The following is a 20874-nucleotide window of genomic DNA, read 5'->3' as shown; positions in this document are numbered from 1 at the left end:
TTTGGTTTTTCCAAAGTTCATTGTTTAGCAGATTTGACCCCTGTGAATTAGAATATGGGTATCTGATGATATGACATTTGTTGTCCATCAAAACGTCACAAAACTTTTAAGACCCAAACAGTGCATTTTCTGTCCGTGCTTCTATCCATCCGTTCTTAAAACTTATGGTTAGACTTTGCATCAAGCTCCATACCAGGAGCCCAAAAAACATCAAACTTTAGATATATATACTACTGGAGTACTTCACCTATATATCAAAAAAAGGTCACTGTGACCTACATTTTCTGCTTCACTCAGTTTGGTTAGAATTTGTATCTAGATCCAATTCTTGTGTAAGGCTTTATGTTTAGCTCTCTTCATCATGTGCGTTTTACAAACTGTTTTCTAGCTCGTACAACAACTTTTTTATTAAGGCCATAGTATTCGGCAAGTAGGTCACAAGCTACTCATTCTCCCTAGCAAAGCTCCAAACCCTCTGGCTCTATAGAGAAATAGTCATTTCAAGATTTTCAGTTTGATTCACCTGTGTGACCTTTAGTCAAGTTACATAATTGCTTTCTTTATTTAAAGTGAAATACTGTGAAGGATTCTTCTGCATACACACATACACTACACACATGGAGGCACATCCTTGAATGACCTTAGCTGTTAATAGGATGTTGAACTTCAAGGATAAATACTACAGTAGATTTATATCCATGGCGAAATTATTAAAAAACTTATATTAGGCTACACACTCAACTTTTAAAAGCTGATATTTGTTTGAAAACAAAAACAAAAACAAAAAATAACTGGGTAAGAGTGTTTATTACAAAAAAATCTTATAAATGCATAGCAAGCTATTTTCCAAATATCTGACTTTAGGGACATGATTCTTCTCTTCAAAGGATATCCTAGTGTTCCACTACGTTTTCTATGATAAAAATGTTCTTTATTTTGATATCAAACATAAGAAGAGTTTATTTTTCAAAGGGCTGGCGTGTTCTTCCAAAATTATCTTCCAAGTGTTTTCCATGTACATAAATATGTGGAATTTAATTTAGTACCGAGTTATAATCAAACCATTCACAATTACACAAAAAAATTCACAATTCCGATAATATAGAATCTATTTGGATTAAACTGCAGATTTTAATGTTGAAACCTTATCTGTTCAGATCTGCAAATAATGGGTCTGATTTGGTCCCTGAAGCATGGTTATTTCAGCTGTTGGACTATATAACTAATGACATTTTTGAGAACTAAACCCCTCCACCTTGCGGCATGCATATAAAACAGAAAAAGGCCCCAACTTATATACTCCATTCCTGTCGATGAGTAAGCACTCCTTAAAAAAAGGTGTTGATGGAATGTTAAAAAAGAACAGAACAGAGGTATCCGTTTAAGAAAACTTCTTAAAAGCTACAAAGTAGTATTCCTACAACAACAAACTAAAGAAAACTACGAGCAAAGATATGGGTGCAACAACATATCAATCACCTGCGAAGTTACATAAAGAAACGCAGTGACCGCCAACAATATATACAAGTAAGTTGTGTACATGTTTCTATATTGTTAAACCAATGCGTATATATATGTATAAAATTTCTATTGCTGTTAAAACAGTTCTTTCTAAAGAATGACCTGTCATTAATACTAGTTCCCAGAGAGAAAAAAGACTACGTTTCTTACAAAGTGTGATTATATTATGCCAGAGTCAAATATTAAAATACAGAGTTTTTACAGGAGAAACTTTCATAGGAACGAGATACACATCTTTATATTTATTTCGCTGACAAACTTACAATATCATAAACATTGCACACATAAATTGCGTAACTGTTAGTGCATTACACTTATAGGTGGGAAACCAGGCAAGTCATATCCCACATTGGTTTACATATAATACCATACAAACATGTCCTGACATCTCCAAATTTTTAAAGCTACTTCTTACTAAATGCATATTTTACCCAAATTCTGATTTTAAAACTTCACATTTTTGGTTTAAGGTTGCACAGGTTAACGAAAATAACAATTGATATGGTAGCACAAAAATTAAGTGAACAGGATCAGGTGGATATTATAACCGGGGTTCACATTTCACTCAGACAAGATATCCAATCCCACGAACCAGGGAAATTCATATATCCAAGTCTTGACTAATTACTGAACAGAAACATGGTTAGTGGAACAGTACTGCGAAGTATCATTTTAAATATTGTTGGATCTGAAAATTCAGTTCTATGTAAAATTAACAAAAAATGGTAAAATGCCCCGAGTTTGATTAAAGGTTTATATCTGTTCTCGATGTGAAAGTGGTGATTCAAAATTCTGGGTGCATATCTACTGGAGTCATAACGACCTCCCTACAATCACTTCTATCAGATTGGGTCACAAATATTAGTAACATTGCGTTACTGCTAAAGCTGCTAATAATCATGTGAATTTTTAAGGGGTTCAATTTAAAGGACATTTTATACACACATAAATGATACATTTCAACAAGAATAGATTTAAATAGCATCGCCAACAAATTAAGCGATAAACATGTTATATAAAGTGTAAAAATGTGGGAGATTGGCATGTGTAAACATGTGTCTTATTTATAAAATACTTTGTACCAGATAAAAATACTGGAATATTATGTCTGCAATGTTAGATACATGTATCAGATTAAAATTTCGTGCACCAAATAGACCATGCATGATTGTGAGCGAGCATGATGCAACCAGAACCGCGTCCCACATGTAGATCACATGATTATTAACAACACTCTAGCGTAGATCTTTATTCTGGCAAGGTTAATGAACAAGGATGCACGGACACTTGGAGTGGTGGATGATGTAGTCGCTAACGCTGCCAAGCATTGTTCTGCGAACAAGTCCCTGGCCTCGGGTCCCCATACAAATCAGTGACGCTCCATTCTTCTCTGCAAAATCACAGATGGCTTGACCAGCATTTTTCTCTGTAAGTTGTCTCCCCTCGCCATGAATCTGGAAAACAAACAATTATGGTTAATAATGGCAGGGCATTTACTGGTACCACAATAGGGCCAGGATCAGTGAAGCTAAATTTGGGCCCCATTCTCAATAGAAAATGTTGCTGCGTTTTCTCAAAATCTCCCAAAAAAAATATTTTTGATTCTGTGGGTTTTTTTTCTGGTAAAGCTCAGCTTGTATTTAGATGATCATGCAACAACATCTAAAATAAAAGATGTTTTTGTTTTTAAGTCTTTTACATGATAAGTTTTAAAATAAAATAAAAAATAAAAAAAATAGAATGAAAAAGTCCTGTATGGTAATACAGTGTACACTGTAGTGAAGAACTATTACACATACATTTGTATATCACTCTGTGTCATATAACTGTATATAACTGTATATCACTCTGTGTCATATAACTGTATATCACTCTGTGTCATATTACTGTTTGTTACACCTCAAGTGAATTTCTAGCTATTTGATTGGTTGGGAGAAAATTAAACAAAAATCTCTGTCACCCTCCGAAAATATATTGGGTTTAAGGGGCGCGGGTGATATTGCCATGAGACAGTGAAAAATATCACATGCGCGAAAAATGTGCGTTCGCCGCTTCGTTTCCCCACCGTAATGGTCACAAGAACGTTTGACGGCAACAGCCAATTTTATCAAGCGCCGGTGCGATAGCGATTGTAAACAGCAGACTATCAACAAGATGTCATTATCGAGGTTTGCTGCCGTTTCTGAGCTACAAAGACTTTTGGTGTAACAAAATAGATATGACATTCATTAGCAGATGATAGTGAATATTGTCAACCCTCGAAAACCCATTGTCACCCTCGGCTTCGCCTCGGGTGAAAATGGTTTTCTCGGGTTGACAATATTCACTGTCACCTGCTAATGAATGTCATATTTATATAATATCACTCTGTGTCATATAACTGTATATCACTTTGTGTCATATAACTGTATATCACTCTGTGTCATATAACTGTATAAAAACTGTATATCACTCTGTGTCATTCAACTGTATATCACTCTGTGTCATATAACTGTACATCACTCTGTGTCATATAACTGTATATCACTCTGTGTCATATAACTGTATATCACTGTGTGTCATATAATTGTATATCACTCTGTGTCATATAACTGTATATCACTCTGTGTCATATAACTGTATAGGCATGTGCAGAAATTGAAATTAAAATCAATTGCATTCCTTCAAGGACTTTTGCATAGAATCAAAGTGACTTTTCACAAAATTCAAAATGGCCAATAAATGTCCATGTTGAATTTCAGATTTGGATCTAAATCAAACGTGAGCAAGTAATGGATACTATAGGCATGCATAGAGAGTTCTAGAATGAAAATGATTGCATTTTTTTCAAGAGATAGACTTGTGTGGAGGTTGGAGATTTGTGTGGAGGATACAGATGGAGATTTGTGTGGAGGATACAGACGGAGATTTGTGTGGAGGATACAGATGGAGGTTTGTGTGGAGGTTGGAGATTTGTGTGGAGGATACAGATGGAGTTTTGTGTGGAGGATGCAGATGGAGATTTGAGCACATACATCTTATTACACTAGGCCCTGTACACACTTCTCTCGAACTTGTAACAAAATAAACAATTTTGGCAGGATTAATCATTGTGATGAGAAAGAAGAGCACCACATGTGTACCGTATATATATTCTTTTACATATATTGTACATACCCTTTTAGCACGAAGACTATCCACATAATCGGCCAGCATTGTCTCTACACGGGTACTCTCCTCTTTGGCCTGTTGTACAATTTCTTTAATTCTGTCATCTGAGTACTTGCCAGCTATAAACACAAGATTTGTGTGGAGGATACAGATGGAGATTTGAGTGGAGGATACAGATGGAGTTTTGTGTGGAGGATACAGATGGAGATTTGAGTGGAGGATACAGATGGAGATTTGTGTGGTGGATACAGATGGAGATTTGTGTGGAGGATCCAGATGGAGATTTGTGTGGAGGATACAGACGGAGATTTGTGTGGAGGATACAGATGGAGATTTGGGTGGAGGATACAGATGGAGATTTGTGTGGCGGATACAGATGGAGATTTGTGTGGAGGATGGAGATTTGTGTGGAGGATACAGCTGGAGATTTGTGTGGAGGTTGGAGATTTGGGTGGGGGAGACAGATGGAGATTTGGGTGGAGGATACAGATGGAGATTTGTGTGGCGGATACAGATGGAGATTTGTGTGGAGGATAAAGATGGAGATTTGTGTGGAGGATGGAGATTTGTGTGGAGGATACAGATGGAAATTTGTGTGGAGGATGCAGATGGAGATTTGAGCACATACATCTTATTACACTAGGCACTGTACACACTTCTCTCGAACTTGTAACAAAATAAACAATTTTGGCAGGATTAATCATTGTGATGAGAAAGAAGAGCACCACATGTGTACCGTATATATATTCTTTTACATATATTGTACATACCCTTTTAGCACGAAGACTATCCACATAATCGGCCAGCATTGTCTCTACACGGGTACTCTCCTCTTTGGCCTGTTGTACAATTTCTTTAATTCTGTCATCTGAGTACTTGCCAGCTATAAACACAAAACACAAGTTATCCTACATTGACAGGAGATTTGTGTGGAGGATACAGATGGAGAATACTATAGGCATGCATAGAGAGTTCTAGAATGAAAATGATTGCATTTTTTTCAAGAGATAGACTTGTGTGGAGGTTGGAGATTTGTGTGGAGGATACCGATGGAGATTTGTGTGGAGGATGCAGATGGAGATTTGAGCACATACATCTTATTACACTAGGCACTGTACACACTTCTCTCGAACTTGTAACAAAATAAACAATTTTGGCAGGATTAATCATTGTGATGAGAAAGAAGAGCACCACATGTGTACCGTATATATATTCTTTTACATATATTGTACATACCCTTTTAGCACGAAGACTATCCACATAATCGGCCAGCATTGTCTCTACACGGGTACTCTCCTCTTTGGCCTGTTGTACAATTTCTTTAATTCTGTCATCTGAGTGAGATTTGTGTGGAAGATACAGATGGAGATTTGTGTGGAGGATAAAGATGGAGATTTGTGTGGAGGATGGAGATTTGTGTGGAGGATACAGATGTAGATTTGTGTGGAGGTTGGAGATTTGTGTGGAGGATGCAGATGGAGGTTTGTGTGGAGGATACAGATGGAGATTTGAGTGGAGGATACAGATGGAGATTTGTGTGGTGGATACAGATGGAGATTTGTGTGGAGGATGCAGATGGAGATTTGGGTGGAGGATACAGATGGAGATTTGTGTGGTGGATACAGATGGAGATTTGTGTGGAGGATCCAGATGGAGATTTGTGTGGAGGATACAGACGGAGATTTGTGTGGAGGATACAGATGGAGCTTTGTGTGGAGGTTGGAGATTTGTGTGGAGGATACCGATGGAGATTTGTGTGGAGGTTGGAGATTTGTTTGGAGGTTGGAGATTTGTGTGGAGGATGCAGATGGAGATTTGTGTTGAGGATGCAGATGGAGATTTGTGTGGAGGATGCAGATGGAGATTTGAGCACATACATCTTATTACACTAGGCACTGTACACACTTCTCTCGAACTTGTAACAAAATAAACAATTTTGGCAGGATTAATCATTGTGATGAGAAAGAAGAGCACCACATGTGTACCGTATATATATTCTTTTACATATATTGTACATACCCTTTTAGCACGAAGACTATCCACATAATCGGCCAGCATTGTCTCTACACGGGTACTCTCCTCTTTGGCCTGTTGTACAATTTCTTTAATTCTGTCATCTGAGTACTTGCCAGCTATAAACACAAAACACAAGTTATCCTACATTGACATATCAGTGCTATTATCTTGACTATTTTGTATGAAAAATTATAGGTGCCTTATGTTAAGTACATGCACTAGTACATGTCTTATTGTGGCAAGAACGAGAGCCAAGGGAACAAATCCAAGATGGCTAGCATGTTTCTTATTAGCCCTTTTTACTCGATAATATGTAAATGTTTCTTACTTTTTTTAACAAATAAGACGTGTAATTCTTTCTAAATTAACAAACATACCCCCACCCCCATCTCCTTATAATTTAAGTTTACAATGAAGGCTAAATTACACAATGCACTATACAAAATTATTCATTTTGAAGGCCTTTCACCACAGAGTCAGCTACAGGGCAAATAGTATTACTGTCCCCCATGGCCACTGTTCATTAGAAGGAGTAATTTGAAGATCTTAACTCGCTTTTAGCCAAAATATAGTCCAAAGGAGGATCAAATGAATTTATTCCATGGCATGATGTCCGCTACCAAGTTTTGCTTTAAAAAGCCTACTTATCCATAATAGCTGAAGGAATTTTTATCAAAGGATCATACCTGACCCAATGGAATGAAATGTTGTTTATAATTATAGATATATAAGTATGACCACTTCCATGATTGTCTTAAGACATTTTATAACTTCTCAACCTCATTAAGCCAATTGGTAACGAAACAGGATTTTTTTTATTTATTCTCTGTTTTTTCGAAAATGGTCATAATGGTAATAATATTTTTCCTGTCACTGCCCTTACTAAGTTTTATTATAATTCTTGGAGTCAAGAAGAAATCTAATATGGCCACCATGGTCTAAAGTTATCAGGAACAATTCAACTTCTTATCTCGTTTAGATATTGTAGGAATAGGTGAGTGATACAGGCCCATTAGGCCTCAATGTATTTGAAATAGCAGTTGTTTGCAGATTTTTATACAAATATGATTTGACTCCCTTGATCTTGAATATGGCCGGGTCAAGGTGATTTGTGAGATTAAACTTGATGGCCCCTGATCATCTCAGCAAGTTTATAGCATGCCGAATATCATGACTCTTTGCCTTGCATCATCTTATAGTCTAACAGGCAACAGGCTTAACCAAATATCATTACTAAAGGCTAAAACTCAAACACCCTCCATGAAGCAATGACAAGTATCATTATTCCCGGCCTTGTGGTTCTTTTTTGAAATATTTTTTTCAGTTTTTTGAAATATTTTACCAGTATTACTTAAATGTAGAACCAGGTAATTTATTTGAACAAACTTGATAGCCCTTCACCCCAGCAAACAACATATGAAAGATCATGACTAATATTTATGGTTCTTTAGAAGAAGTCTTTGTGTAATCAATTGTGGATATCAAACAAGCTCATAAGACTTACGGAAAAATCCAAGGTCAATCTTTCCAGCTAACTCGCCCACTGTTACTATAAAAACATTGTCTCCTTCCTTATGGACATTATCCAAGTACCCTGAAATATAAAACATGGCAACTCAAATAACAATAGGGCACACTAATTTCAGTAATTTGTACCTGAAGAATAATAACCATTTCCATTTTCAACCAGGAGGGGTTTGTTACCTTCCAGCTTATATACATGTATATAGGATCTTACATGAGTTTCCATTTCATATGAGATTTATGCAACGGGTCTAAGCATTTTTCATTTCAGGGAGCCTCTGGCAAGCTGAAATGAAATATCTGTGATGAGTTTCATAAATTTGATATGAAATGAAAATGAGTATAAGATCCTTTTTTATCAAATATTCAAGATTTGTGGCATTTATGCGTATAGAAAGACAATTTTCATGCAACCTTGAAATGTAAAAAGCCGCCATTTTGACTCCAGTGTGTAAGTCTGTGATGTCATGAACTTGTCCTAGGCGTGACGTCACAATGGTAACAATTGAAACATACCCGGGTATATGCACAATCACAGGGCTGATTGGTTATACATATTACATGGGTTAATACGCAAAATACGTATACTATGACATGGGTATATTAACTGGATAACACAGTATACATTATGTGATAAATATGGGTATAGTCCCAAATAAAATTTACTATCAGGACTAGATAAAGGTTGCTAGAATTTCATATAAATCTCATTGGTTCAAACATGTCAACATGCAGATGCAATAAATCCTGTATGTAAATAGTATGTAGTAAGGACAAGATATAAGAACAATAAAGTGAGTAAACTCAGTTCTCTTTAACTCATTTACCCCTACATTTATAAAGTAGACTTGCCAAGCCTTTGATTTGGTAAGGTTTAAATGCAACTTTATGGGTGAATGGGTTTCGATTTAAACATATTTTATTTGTAATTCAACAAAAAGGATTGAGCACAAGTTATCTCAACTTAGCATGGGTTAAAGCTGGTTGCTTGCAAAAGTTGCCTACTATAAGGTATATATAAGTCAACATTATACATGTAACATGTGAACATTCAACTGAATATATTCTTTCCGAGTCAGCTACATGCACCTTTTGCAAACTCAGAACACTGGTAGTGACATCACAATATCAGTGGGTGCTTTGATAAATAGGTAGCAGCCACGTTTTCCCTCCTGTCCCTGTCATTACGAACAATACAATAAAACCTCACAATCCAGGTAATGTTACTCCAATGTATATCTGAAGATGCCTTAAATAACATATTGTTTCCTTAAAAATAACAGTGGACTTATATGAGTACACTTTACCAGTGTTTTTGTTTACAGTGTAACATATACAATACATCAATCAGTCATGGCACAGACTTAAATCTAATTCCGTGGTCATGGTCAGAACTTGACCAGAAAGGTCATGAACTGATAACCTAGTTAGGCAACATCTGGGCCATACAACTTTCAGCCACAGGTGGTGTACATATACAGGTAGTTTAATGGCACACAAAGGTCTAGGTCCTGAGTCTAGGGAATGTGTATATATTTACTCTGGCCAAAGATGAAACATAAATAATTTATCAACCCCCATCCTTCAAGTTAAATCATTCCTACCCAAACAAATTCTTAACAGATCCTACTTTTCAATTTTGTATTATTTCTTCAGTGAAATCTTTGAAGTTAAATCTATTTTTTTCCCCCTCCTGGTCTAAACAATTTTTTTTATATTTTTTTTTATTTGTATATTTAGAAGATTTTATTCCTGTGGATTCACTGTCAGTAAAGATCCAGTTTTGTATAAAAAGTGGACGTAGCTGTAAATTGGATGGATCGAGTCCATCAATTATGGCTGGCAATAGTGACATCTATATCATTTCCACAACAGTAAGTATAAGCCTACAGATATAGTTGCAGGAACAAATTGAGCTCACCAATCAATTTTTACATTATACCAGTCTGGTTCACTCGCTCTATCATACATAGCTTATGCAGATTGAGTCTATTACATAAGCTGTGTAAATTTCCTTTCTGTATGCATGTAATCAGTCATTCTAAAGGTGACTGCAGACAACTGCAAGGTCAATCAAGGTCATTCTAAACATTTTAAAGATAACATACTGTGACATGTCACAGGCATGTATGTAGTGGTTTATGCCCACACTACACAGATTGTAGGGATGGGGTACTCAGGTTTGTGTTGGCTACAAGTACAATATTATACTTTAGCATGAAGTTTACCTGAGATTCCTCTGGCCCTTACACCAGATTTAGACATTTTGACATAGATGTCTGGTGTCATTTATATGTCAAAATGTCTAAGTTTGGTGTAAGGGCCACAGGAAACTTGGGCTAGCATGAAGTGTGTATGTTGTATCAGGTTAGGCTAGACAGTACTATTGTTAACTTGGCTTATAATTACTTCAAATGTACTTGCAGTTCTAAAATGTTTAGGTAAAAAAAAAGTGTGTGTTTCAGGTATCCCGACTTACCCTAGATTTTACTGTGTTTTTATCACCTACTTGTATTTATCTAAGATAAATTTATTAGCCAGGCAAAGGTCACAGCCACTCATTAAAATGTACTTTATTCCTGTTCTGAGAGTCTAACCTTATTCTTGACAAAATAATAACCATTGTAATGTGTGGAAATACATTGTAGAGTTTGAAATAAAGCATAACATTAATTCGTAAAAAAAAAAAAAAAAATGCCTACCGATCGCGACCTACCCCATCTAATTCCCGTTTTTCTTACTATGTAAATTGTATGATCAGTGACATGAAATATCAAAAAAAAAAATAATTGATAATTTCCATGTTTCGAAAAAAATATGTAAGATCTCTGATAATAATCACACCAGAAAAGTAACACTGAATCCTGAAATACAGGACAGTTTGGAATTTCACTTGAAAATAATTCCTATCAAAATGCCACCTGCTCATTTACATCAAATACAAAAGTTACCTTCCATATTCGCCATAATTAACACCCTGGGCACTTAAAATTAGTTTAATGGGGGAGCTTATTAGGATAATAAAATGTGAGTTATGATAGAATAAGTTGTGTAACTTCCACCGTTACCACAGTATAACAGAAGGACATTATAAACATCCCAGCGTGGCGGGAGGTGTACGTGTATACAAAATGTTTAAACTACTTCAGTGGAAGTTAGGCCATGATTACCAGACTAGACTGGCGCCCGTCTCTAGAATATTGAATCATTTAGAAAAAACTAGTAGTAAAATGCAGCCGTGAAATTCTTCATAAAATCTTAGGGGCTGGCAGCCAGTCTATTACCAGACATAACCCTCTGCTTTAGTGGGTAAGGACTAGTACTATAAATCATTGGCCCATGGCCTGCAGCCTCGTCAAGTCTGGGATAGGGAGGGGGTCTATATACTTTCAATTCCTCTCAGAAAAGGATGAGGGTCAATTATAGGCATCGAGGGACATTTATTAAGGCAGATATGGTATGTGGATTTTTATGCAGTAACAATCTGTGACTTTAATTTATTGTGTTTCATGTATTATTTATATTCATCTGATATGAATTAATTACTGGTCCCACAAGACATGACGTATACCACAGATAAGCATACACAGATGTTGTGGTGTCTTCAAATTTACATACATATAGGTGAATCATCTGTATATATATAATATATCCACCTTCTTGTAAATAGACCATGCATATTGTACATGTACTCATTTTCAAATTGATCAGATCTATAGTTTACATACTGAAGATTTATTAAAATTCATAAAATGACATTTGTTTTCTCAAAGGACAGGCATGTCTCTTACCCTGCACAGGTGTATCTCTTGACCTGGCCAAGTGTATATCTCTCTACCAAGAACAGGTTAATCTCTTAACAATAACCTAGGCAGGTGTATCCCTTGACCTAGGAAGGTGTAGCCCTTACCATGGACAGGGGTATCTCTCACTCTAGACAGGTGGATCTCTTACTCTATATAAGTGTAATCTCTTACTCTAGACAAGTGTATCTCTTATTCTAGACAGGTGTATCTCTTTCCCTGGACAGGTGTATCTCTCACTCTAGACAAGTGTAATCTCTTACTCTAGACAGGTGTATCTCTTTCCCTGGACAGGTGTATCTCTTACTCTAGACAAGTGTAATCTCTCACTCTAGAAGGTGTATCTCTTACTCTAGACAAGTGTAATCTCTTACTCTAGACAAGTGTAATCTCTTACTCTAGACAAGTGTAATCTCTTACTCTAGACAGGTGTATCTCTTTCCCTGGACAGGTGTATCTCTTACTCTAAACAGGTGTATTTATCACCCTTATATGTGTTTATTTCGTATCTAGAACAGATATATCTCTTACTCTGGACAGGAGTATCATTTACTCTAGACAGATGTATCTCTTACTCTGGACAAGAGTATCTCTAGATAGGTAAAGCATTTACTCTAGATAGGTGTATCTGTTATTCTAGACAGGTGTATCTCTAGACAGGTGTATCTCTAGACAGGTGTATCTCTAGATAGGTGTATCTGTTATTCTAGACAGGTGTATCTTACCCAAGACAGACATATCTTCACTCTGGACATTTGTTCATTGAGTCATGTATGGACACTTTTTTCCAGTATGAGATACCCTGGTCTGGCCCTAGGGTTGAGACAAGGAGATACCCTGGTCTGGCCCTAGGGTTGAGACAAGGAGATACCCAATCCCTCTCAACAAAAGATCCATAACGGAGTGAAAAGATCTTACTTTGAACAGGTATGTGTATCTCTCACCCTAAACCGGTGTATGTTTTACCCTGTACTGGTGTACCTTACCCTGGACTGGTATACCATTGGTTTTTTTTCTAGTGTATAATTCCTTAAACTGATACAATGCCAACAAGTACAGAATCAGTATCGACTCTTTACCATTTATTGATATTTTTCTGCTACAGTACACCAGTATCATGTGTCCCTGAGGAATGTTGTATGTTACATGTTTTCTCTTCAACAGTGAACAATCATCACACAAGTGACAAAGTCCCATTACATGGTATTGATCTCCTGCTAAACAGCTCTTCATCAGGCAAGTCATGGAGCTCCTCCACTATAGATATCAGATATGGCGCTCATATTTCGACAAAACATACAGAATTTATGTAAGGGGAAATGGTGTTTGGAGAGGCAGTTGGGGGACTAGCTTTCGAGTGTCAAAATGTGAGCTGTATAGTTAAAGAGTGAAAGTGTTGGGGTGTTCATATGGACATATACATATATGTATATTAATGTAAATCAACTGTAAATAGATTTGGTTTGTTTGTGTTTTACGGCCTATTAACAGATACGGTCATTTAAGGACGTGCCAGGTTTTGGTGGTGGAGGAAAGACAGAATTCCCAGAGAAAAACCACCGACCTGCGGCCAGTACCAAGCGAATGTCCCACGTAGGTCTCAAACTCGCGACCCAGTGGTGGAGGGTTAGTGGAAGCAGAATATCAGAGGCTTTAACCACTTGGCAACCGTGGCCCCATGGTGTAAATATAATTCAGTGCATTGTTTCATAATCATAATAAAATAACAAGAGGCCCAATGGGCCTGCATCGCTCACCTGGTATAAAACTCACACTTGTAACCTTAAAAGTGATCTAAAATAAAGCTACAGGCAAAATATCAGTATTTATGATTAAAATTCATTTAAAAGACCCTGTTAATTTTTTTTAAAACATTTCACCACTGTGATTGAAAGTCGAACAAAGTCATTATGTTGAACACATTGTATAGCCTTTCATCTCAGGATGCAACTTGCAAAGTATAAACATCCTGGGACCCATGGTTATTCATAAGAGGTTGTTTAAAGATTTTAAACAAATTTGACCCCTGTGACCTTGAATATAAGTCAAAGTCATTCACTTTAACAAACATAGTAGTCCTTGATCCCAGCATATGCTACTAACTAAATATCAACATCCTGAGCCTTTTGGTTATTCAGAACAAGTTGTTGAAATATTTTAAACATATTTGCTCCTTGTGACCTTGAATATGATTCAAGGTCATACATTTAAACAAACTTGGTAGCCCTTGATCCTAGTATGCTACTGACTAAATATCATCACCCAGGGCATTTTGGTTATTCAGAAGAAGTTGTTTAAAGTTTTTAACATATTTGACCCCTGTGACCTTGAATATGGGTGAAGGTCATTTATTTGAACAAACTTTGTAGCCCTTTATCTCAGCATGCTACTGGCCAAATATCATTACCCTGGGCATTTTGGTTATTGAGAAGAAGTTGTTTAAAGTTTTTAACATATTTGACCCCTGTGACCTTGAATATGGGTGAAGGTCATTCATTTGAACAAACTTTGTAGCCCTTCATCTCAGCATGCTACTGGCCAAATATCATCACCCTGGGCATTTTGGTTGTTCAGAAGAAGTTATTTAAAGGTTTTTTAAGACAATTGACCCCTGTGACCTTGAATATAATTGAAGGTCATTCATTTGAACAAACTTGGTAGCCCTTCACCCTAGCATGCTACTGACCAAATATCATCTCCCTGGGCAGTTTGGTTATTGAGAAGAAGTTTTTTAAAGTTTTTAACATATTTGACCCCTGTGACCTTGAAAATAGATGGTCATTTATTTGAACAAACTTGGTAGCCCTTCATCCCAGTTTGCTTCTGGCCAAATATCATCACCCTAGGCCTTTCGGTTATTAAGAAGAAGTCTTTTAAAGTAAAATATTGACGCCGGACGACGGACGGACGACGGACGGACGGACGGACGGACGACGGACGCCGCACCACGGCATAAGCTCACTTGGCACTTCGTGCCAGGTGAGCTAAAAACAGTGGCTTCAAACATAGATACACACAGAGCTATATATTCACAAAGAGCTCGACCAAGTCTTTCTTCCATTACAAATAATTCAGGCATACATGAGCTCACTTTACAACTACTGCCGTGATAGTGTCAGCTTCATAATAACAGTGTTTTTGTTATCTAAATCTTACAACAGCCTATTTATTCCTTTATGAAATTGGAAAATACAGCATTATTTTTTATTGAAATTGGGAACATATTCCTCTTTTTATGGTCATTTTGGGAAAATAAGGATTTTTATTTAGCATGGGGAAACAGCCTGTATTCAGCAGTAAAACTGAGGGGAAAAAATCACTGTATACACCAAGGTTTTCATGTACCAACGCCACAGGTGAGTATACCGGTACATCTTAAAATAGCTTTACTTGGCCAGACACTGCTACAGCGTGAAACAAATACCAGTTTTATGGGCCAATCTTATTTGTCTTGTAGATCCTAATCCAAACTTTAAGGTGTTCCTAATACTTGAGGGTCATCGACCATACACACAGTGGTCTACTTACAGTGTACCAGTGACTCTAGTGGCTATATTTACTCACCCTGTACTGTACTATTCAAGTAGCAGATTGTAAGGTCATAGATACATTTCTAACTCGTCATCTACAGACACAATCTGGTTAGTTAAAGTGAGAGGTTTATCAATGCATTGTAGTTTATTTCTCAAAAAATACTTAAAAAGAGTTCTGAGCTAAAACTTCCGAATTGCCACAGGAAGACTAACAAGAGGCCCATGGGCCTTAACGGTCACCTAAGTCCTACAATATTTATTTTTGTTGTTGAAATATGTACCAATTTGAGTAAAAGATTGTTAAGTATAACGTTAACTTAAGTTTGTCAGGACCATTAGCTGATCTTTCCTAGACCGATTTTCAGTTAGATCGGCCTATTAGAACTTGTTTTTAAGTATGAAATAGGTATTTTCAAAATAGTGGCCATGGCAGCCAAATTGTGTTTCTGATCGACCCGAAAAACCAACAAAACTTTGTCAGGACCATGAGTCGATCATTCCTATAAAGTTTCAGTTCAATCGGCCAAGCAGAACTTGACTTTCAGTTTGAAATAGTTTTTCAAAATGGCGGCCGTGTCAGCCATTTTGAATTTCTGATAGACCCGCAAAATAACAAAACTTTGTCAGGACCATGAGTCGATCATTCCTTACAAAGTTTCAGTTCAATCGGCCTAGCAGAACTTGACTTTAAGTTTGAAATAATTTTTCAAAATGGCGGCCGTGGCGGCCATATTGGATTTCTGAGCTACCCAAAAAACCAACAACACTTTGTCAGGACCATGAGCAAGTTTGAAATAGTTTTTCAAAATGGCGGCCGTGGCGGCCATATTGGATTTCTGATCTACCCAAAAAACCAACAACACTTTGTCAGGACCATGAGTAAGTTTGAAATAGTTTTTCAAAATGGCGGCTGTGACGGCCATATTGGATTTCTGATCGACCGGAAAAATAACAACACTTTGTCAGGACCATGAGTCGATCATTCCTACAAAGTTTCAGTTCAATCGGCCTAGCAGAACTTGACTTTAACTTTGAAATAGTTTTTCAAAATGGCGGCTGTGGCAGCCATATTGGATTTCTGATTGACATGAAAAATAACAACAATTTGTCAGGACCATAAGTCGATTATTCCTACCAAGTTTCAGTTCAATTGGCCCAGCAGACCTTGACTTTAAGTTTGAAATAGTTTTTCAAAATGGCAGCCATATTGGATTTCTGATCGACCCGAAAAATAACAACACTTGGTCAGGGAGATGTCTGTAACCTTCCCATGAAATATTAATGAAATCCCTTTGCCAGTATTTCAGCTTGAGTTGAAAATGTAAAATGTTAACGGACGACGCACGAAGACGGATAGCAATAGGTCACTTGAGTTAACGCTCAGGTGACCTAAAAACACTTAGCATAATTAATTATTTGTAAAATGTTTACATATATATTAGAATTAAGAAGAAGTCATCTATCAGGGAAAAACATTTTACTAATTCATTGGTAAGTTACACAAACCAAGGGGTTTCATTTCATTTGTAGCCAGTAAATATAGTTACAGATAATAAGAAAAAATATAAATGAGGGATAATGAAATGTATGGAAATTATCTGCCTACGTTCATTGTATTGAAAATAAACCCATGCAAACTCTTGTCATTTACAACAAATGTAATATACATACATTGTTTTAACAGCTTTGCTACAATACATTCTTAATGAATTTATATATATGTATTTCCTTTCAAAAATGTACTAAAAGGCTAGCGATTGTATCTTGGAGATTACGATTGTTGAAGACTGGGAAAAGACTGAAACACCAATAGATAGTTCTCTACGAATCTGATGTAATCTTATCGCTTCCCTGTAATTCTACGGAAATAATTGATGGATTATTGATTTTTTTAGGGAAAATGCAGAGCAAGAAATCAGGGGACTAGGATGCAAATCGATAATTTACCAAGCTTGGGGTTATATCTGTATCCCTACCGTACACACAAGCCTTTTTCTCTCGAAATTGCCATTTCTATAATTTACAAACAAATAGGTTCCGTCAGAACAGAGCCAGAGGAATCAGAGGTTCAATATTGATTACTTCTTGATCACAATTCCATGGTCATTTTCAGAGAGAAATCAGAAATAATATCATCATAGCCCGATCATTGTTTTTTGTGAATATTTTTAGTATGTTTGCAATAAAAACGATTGTCTTTAGGTCGTAGGTCGATGTTTTTTTCTCCGAGAACTCCGGCTTTCCTCCAGGAACTCTGGCTTTCATCCACCCCCAAAACCTGGCACAACCTTAAATGACCATAGGTGTTAATAGGACGTAAAACACAATCAAACCAAAAGTCTTTATTTCATTTTAGCAAGACACATTCTGTTTAAATACATATTGTATTATGAAATGTACAATATATACTGTAATACACATATATACATGTGTGTGAATATATATATATACAAGCTATGATGGAATGGTGACTTATTCTGCTAGCACCTCGAATACATGGCTTTAGCCTGCAGAAAGGAGGTGGGGGCTTAATTTTCTTGTGCTCCAATGTCCCTGCAAAGCTGAAAATTATAGGGGTCTGTTCCCCCGTCCCAACACACACACCACATCTTCACATGTTGTCACACAGATAGTGAAGATGTTAATGTCTATACACATATGTACCTGATAGCCTACTTTTGGTTAGAATAAATGACACATCTAATGTCAGCACACGGTATGATTTACACACATCTGTCACATATAGCAGATGAGGAGCCTTAAAACATTTATCTACTGTACTGTTGAGCGCTCTCCGCTCTCCTCGCCCTTCACAGAGATTAAATAGTCACGTACAAATTGTTAAGGTCACCCAGCTCAGACAAAAAGCATTTTTAGTGAGCTCCAGCCACGAGGAAACTCAAGTGCTAATTAACATTCTAGTGTAGTGATTCAACACAGTTTCAGCCAACCGAACCAAAGTTAAAGCAGTCTTCACTCTTGAGCTGGAGATCAAGAATTTGAACGTTGTTTAATTTGTTAAAACTCCATATTTCAAAATGTTATTTTACACAGGAGATGCCTATTACACAAGAAATATTAATTTGATCAACATTTGAAATTTTTAACAGAATGTTGAACAATTCTGGGCTAGAACTCGAAGAAATGCACAACTCCTCAGGATTAAAATCACAAAAGAGCAACATTCAATTTCTCAAAAAGAATCCAGTTTCTTTCACAATTATTTTGTATGCCTGGTAACTATTTGTATTGATCGACCCCATAAAGCATGGACATGCATGACTGTACAGGACGGGATTAGAGTGCCCATTCACATCAACTTTTATACTTAAATCGTAAAATTACCAGTGTAGTTACATCCAACTCATGAGCTATCCTAGTTAAACGACAGTTCACTGTCTACAAGAGGCACATAAAATGAGCATGGCATTTTAAGATATTAGAAGCGATCTCTCAAAATAAAACAGCAACCCCATCTGTAACAACTTATGAGCAAGATCAAAACAACTAAAAGTTTGTGTATTGATTCGATGTTTGTTGTAACACACCTTAAGATGACAATGTGAAACGCATCAAAACCTTTTTAAAAAAAAAACTTTTTAATAATTAAGATGTATCTTTGGACACAAATATATCAGTATCAAGGGTTTGATCAATACATTTTTCTCCTCAATGGAGTAAATTTAACCTATGACAAAAAAACGACTTTTTTTTGCTTATATTCTTTCAAATTCTTTCCAAATACTTATAAAATTAATTGAGTTGAAGAGTATGATAAAATTTCAAAATGGTAAGTATGAAGCAGAGACTGCAAGCCAAGTGTGAAAATTACGTTTCTCAAGTGTTTCAGTCTTTCTCTGCATTCAAATGACAAGTATTTTGTTATTCATGAGCTCCCAATTGTTTGCAGTTATTGCATCTGTTGATGAGGTGTAAATCAGCATGTGATAATATAACAAAGGCCAAACAAAATATATTTGGTGTTTCGCAATCAACTTTTTGTACCTACAGAAGTTGTGAAAGTCAAGGTCACTTTCCTATTTATAAACCGCATAAAATTATCTTTAAAATAAAAGTTGTTACCTACCTTATTGCCTACCCTATTTTTTTTCAGTTCTTTTGTTACAGGAAACACACATAGTTTTTTGTTTGTTTGACCTTATTATTCTTTATATGACATTTAAGTACAATTACTACAAATTAACGAGATGCATCACTTTAAGCAATCAGATTTAACAAATACAGCCCCTAAATAGAATATGTTGTCGTTTCTGGTCAAAGGTCTGTGTGGATTCAAAGATGCATACACTGTTTATAAATCATGGTATCCATTTGATTATCAAAGAGTCTACTTATTTGCTTAGAAAGTCCATACATAAAACCTTAGTTATTAAGACATAACAAAGATTGATCATATATATCAAAGCTAGGATATTTTCTATTATATTACCAATTATTTATTTATATCGAACAGGAAAGTCAGGAATAGCTACATTGTATGAAAACTAACTTAAGTTTTCTACTTTTTGGAATATATTGACGAATTTGAAGAAGTTAAACCTTAAATAAATGGATAAATTTCACAAAGTTCTCAACCTAGGATGAGAAAAGGTAATCGCACACATAGAATATCATAGATTCTTACTGTAAATTTAGAGATATATCATATAATGAAATAAAGGTATTACTACAAAAAAGTTGTATCTTTTTATATGATATATTATATCTCAATTTTCAGTAAGAGTTTTTAACACCTGTGAACACAGGTGCACGCAACTACTAGTATTATTGTTCTTGTTAGACTTTCAGTCGCTGGGTCCGTGTACCTCTAACAAGATCAATAACCTTGCCCGCTGCCGCGCGCTGGCGTCATCAAAGGATCCAAACCCAGGTAGTATAGGTAAGGAGTGTCCGAGTGGCTACCAGCGGCTACTCAAACGCCCCGCCCACTTCCCCCAACCTTTCCCACAGCTAGCGTCCTCACAGGTAACGCAAGTTACATTTACACTGAAACTTAGTGTCCTTGAATATATTGATCAGGGAATGGAATTAAAGACCCAAATAGCGATACAGTCAGTCATAAACTAAAAACGGCAACAAAATTAAAAAAAATCAGTTATCACTTTACGCCATGATGTTGTCAACTTACAGTCGAATGACTTTTTGGCAGGATCACTTCCGTCCACAGCCAAAACGACGATTCTTCCGCTTGTTGCTTGTGCCTGTTGTTCCATGATTGAGAGAATGTCGAACTAATCTAGTTTCAGCAAGGTCACTAAACTTGATAACGCGTAGGGACGTTGTAAGTATAACCGGAAGAAAGCGGA

General features: G+C 36.4%; 1 protein-coding gene across 1 annotated transcript; it reads right to left on the bottom strand.

Annotated features, from left to right (window-relative positions):
• Positions 1 to 788: 788 nt before the first annotated feature.
• LOC110443408 (universal stress protein YxiE-like) lies at positions 789 to 20874 on the bottom strand. The gene is made up of 4 exons (XM_021487620.1): positions 20697 to 20874; positions 8192 to 8281; positions 6691 to 6803; positions 789 to 2975 (listed from the first exon to the last, which is right to left on the bottom strand). The coding sequence occupies exons 1-4, from the start codon at positions 20779 to 20781 to the stop codon at positions 2784 to 2786; spliced, it is 480 nt and encodes a 159-aa protein (XP_021343295.1). The 5' UTR covers positions 20782 to 20874; the 3' UTR covers positions 789 to 2783.

This window comes from Mizuhopecten yessoensis, unplaced genomic scaffold (assembly GCF_002113885.1).
Source record: "Mizuhopecten yessoensis strain PY_sf001 unplaced genomic scaffold, ASM211388v2 scaffold716345, whole genome shotgun sequence".
NCBI classification, from domain to species: Eukaryota; Metazoa; Mollusca; class Bivalvia; order Pectinida; family Pectinidae; genus Mizuhopecten; species Mizuhopecten yessoensis.
This window is presented reverse-complemented; position numbering and strand designations above follow the sequence as displayed.

What these genes read in the sequence shown, in the direction of transcription:
- LOC110443408 (XM_021487620.1), bottom strand. Translation starts at nt 20,781, where the DNA reads ATGGAACAACAGGCACAAGCAACAAGCGGAAGAATCGTCGTTTTGGCT. An exon ending in GATTGACCTTGGATTTTTCC is followed by an intron (nt 6,804 to 8,191) that starts GTAAGTCTTATG and finishes TTGTGTTTATAG; the next exon opens with CTGGCAAGTACTCAGATGAC. An exon ending in ATAGTCTTCGTGCTAAAAGG is followed by an intron (nt 2,976 to 6,690) that starts GTATGTACAATA and finishes TTTGTTTTCCAG; the next exon opens with ATTCATGGCGAGGGGAGACA.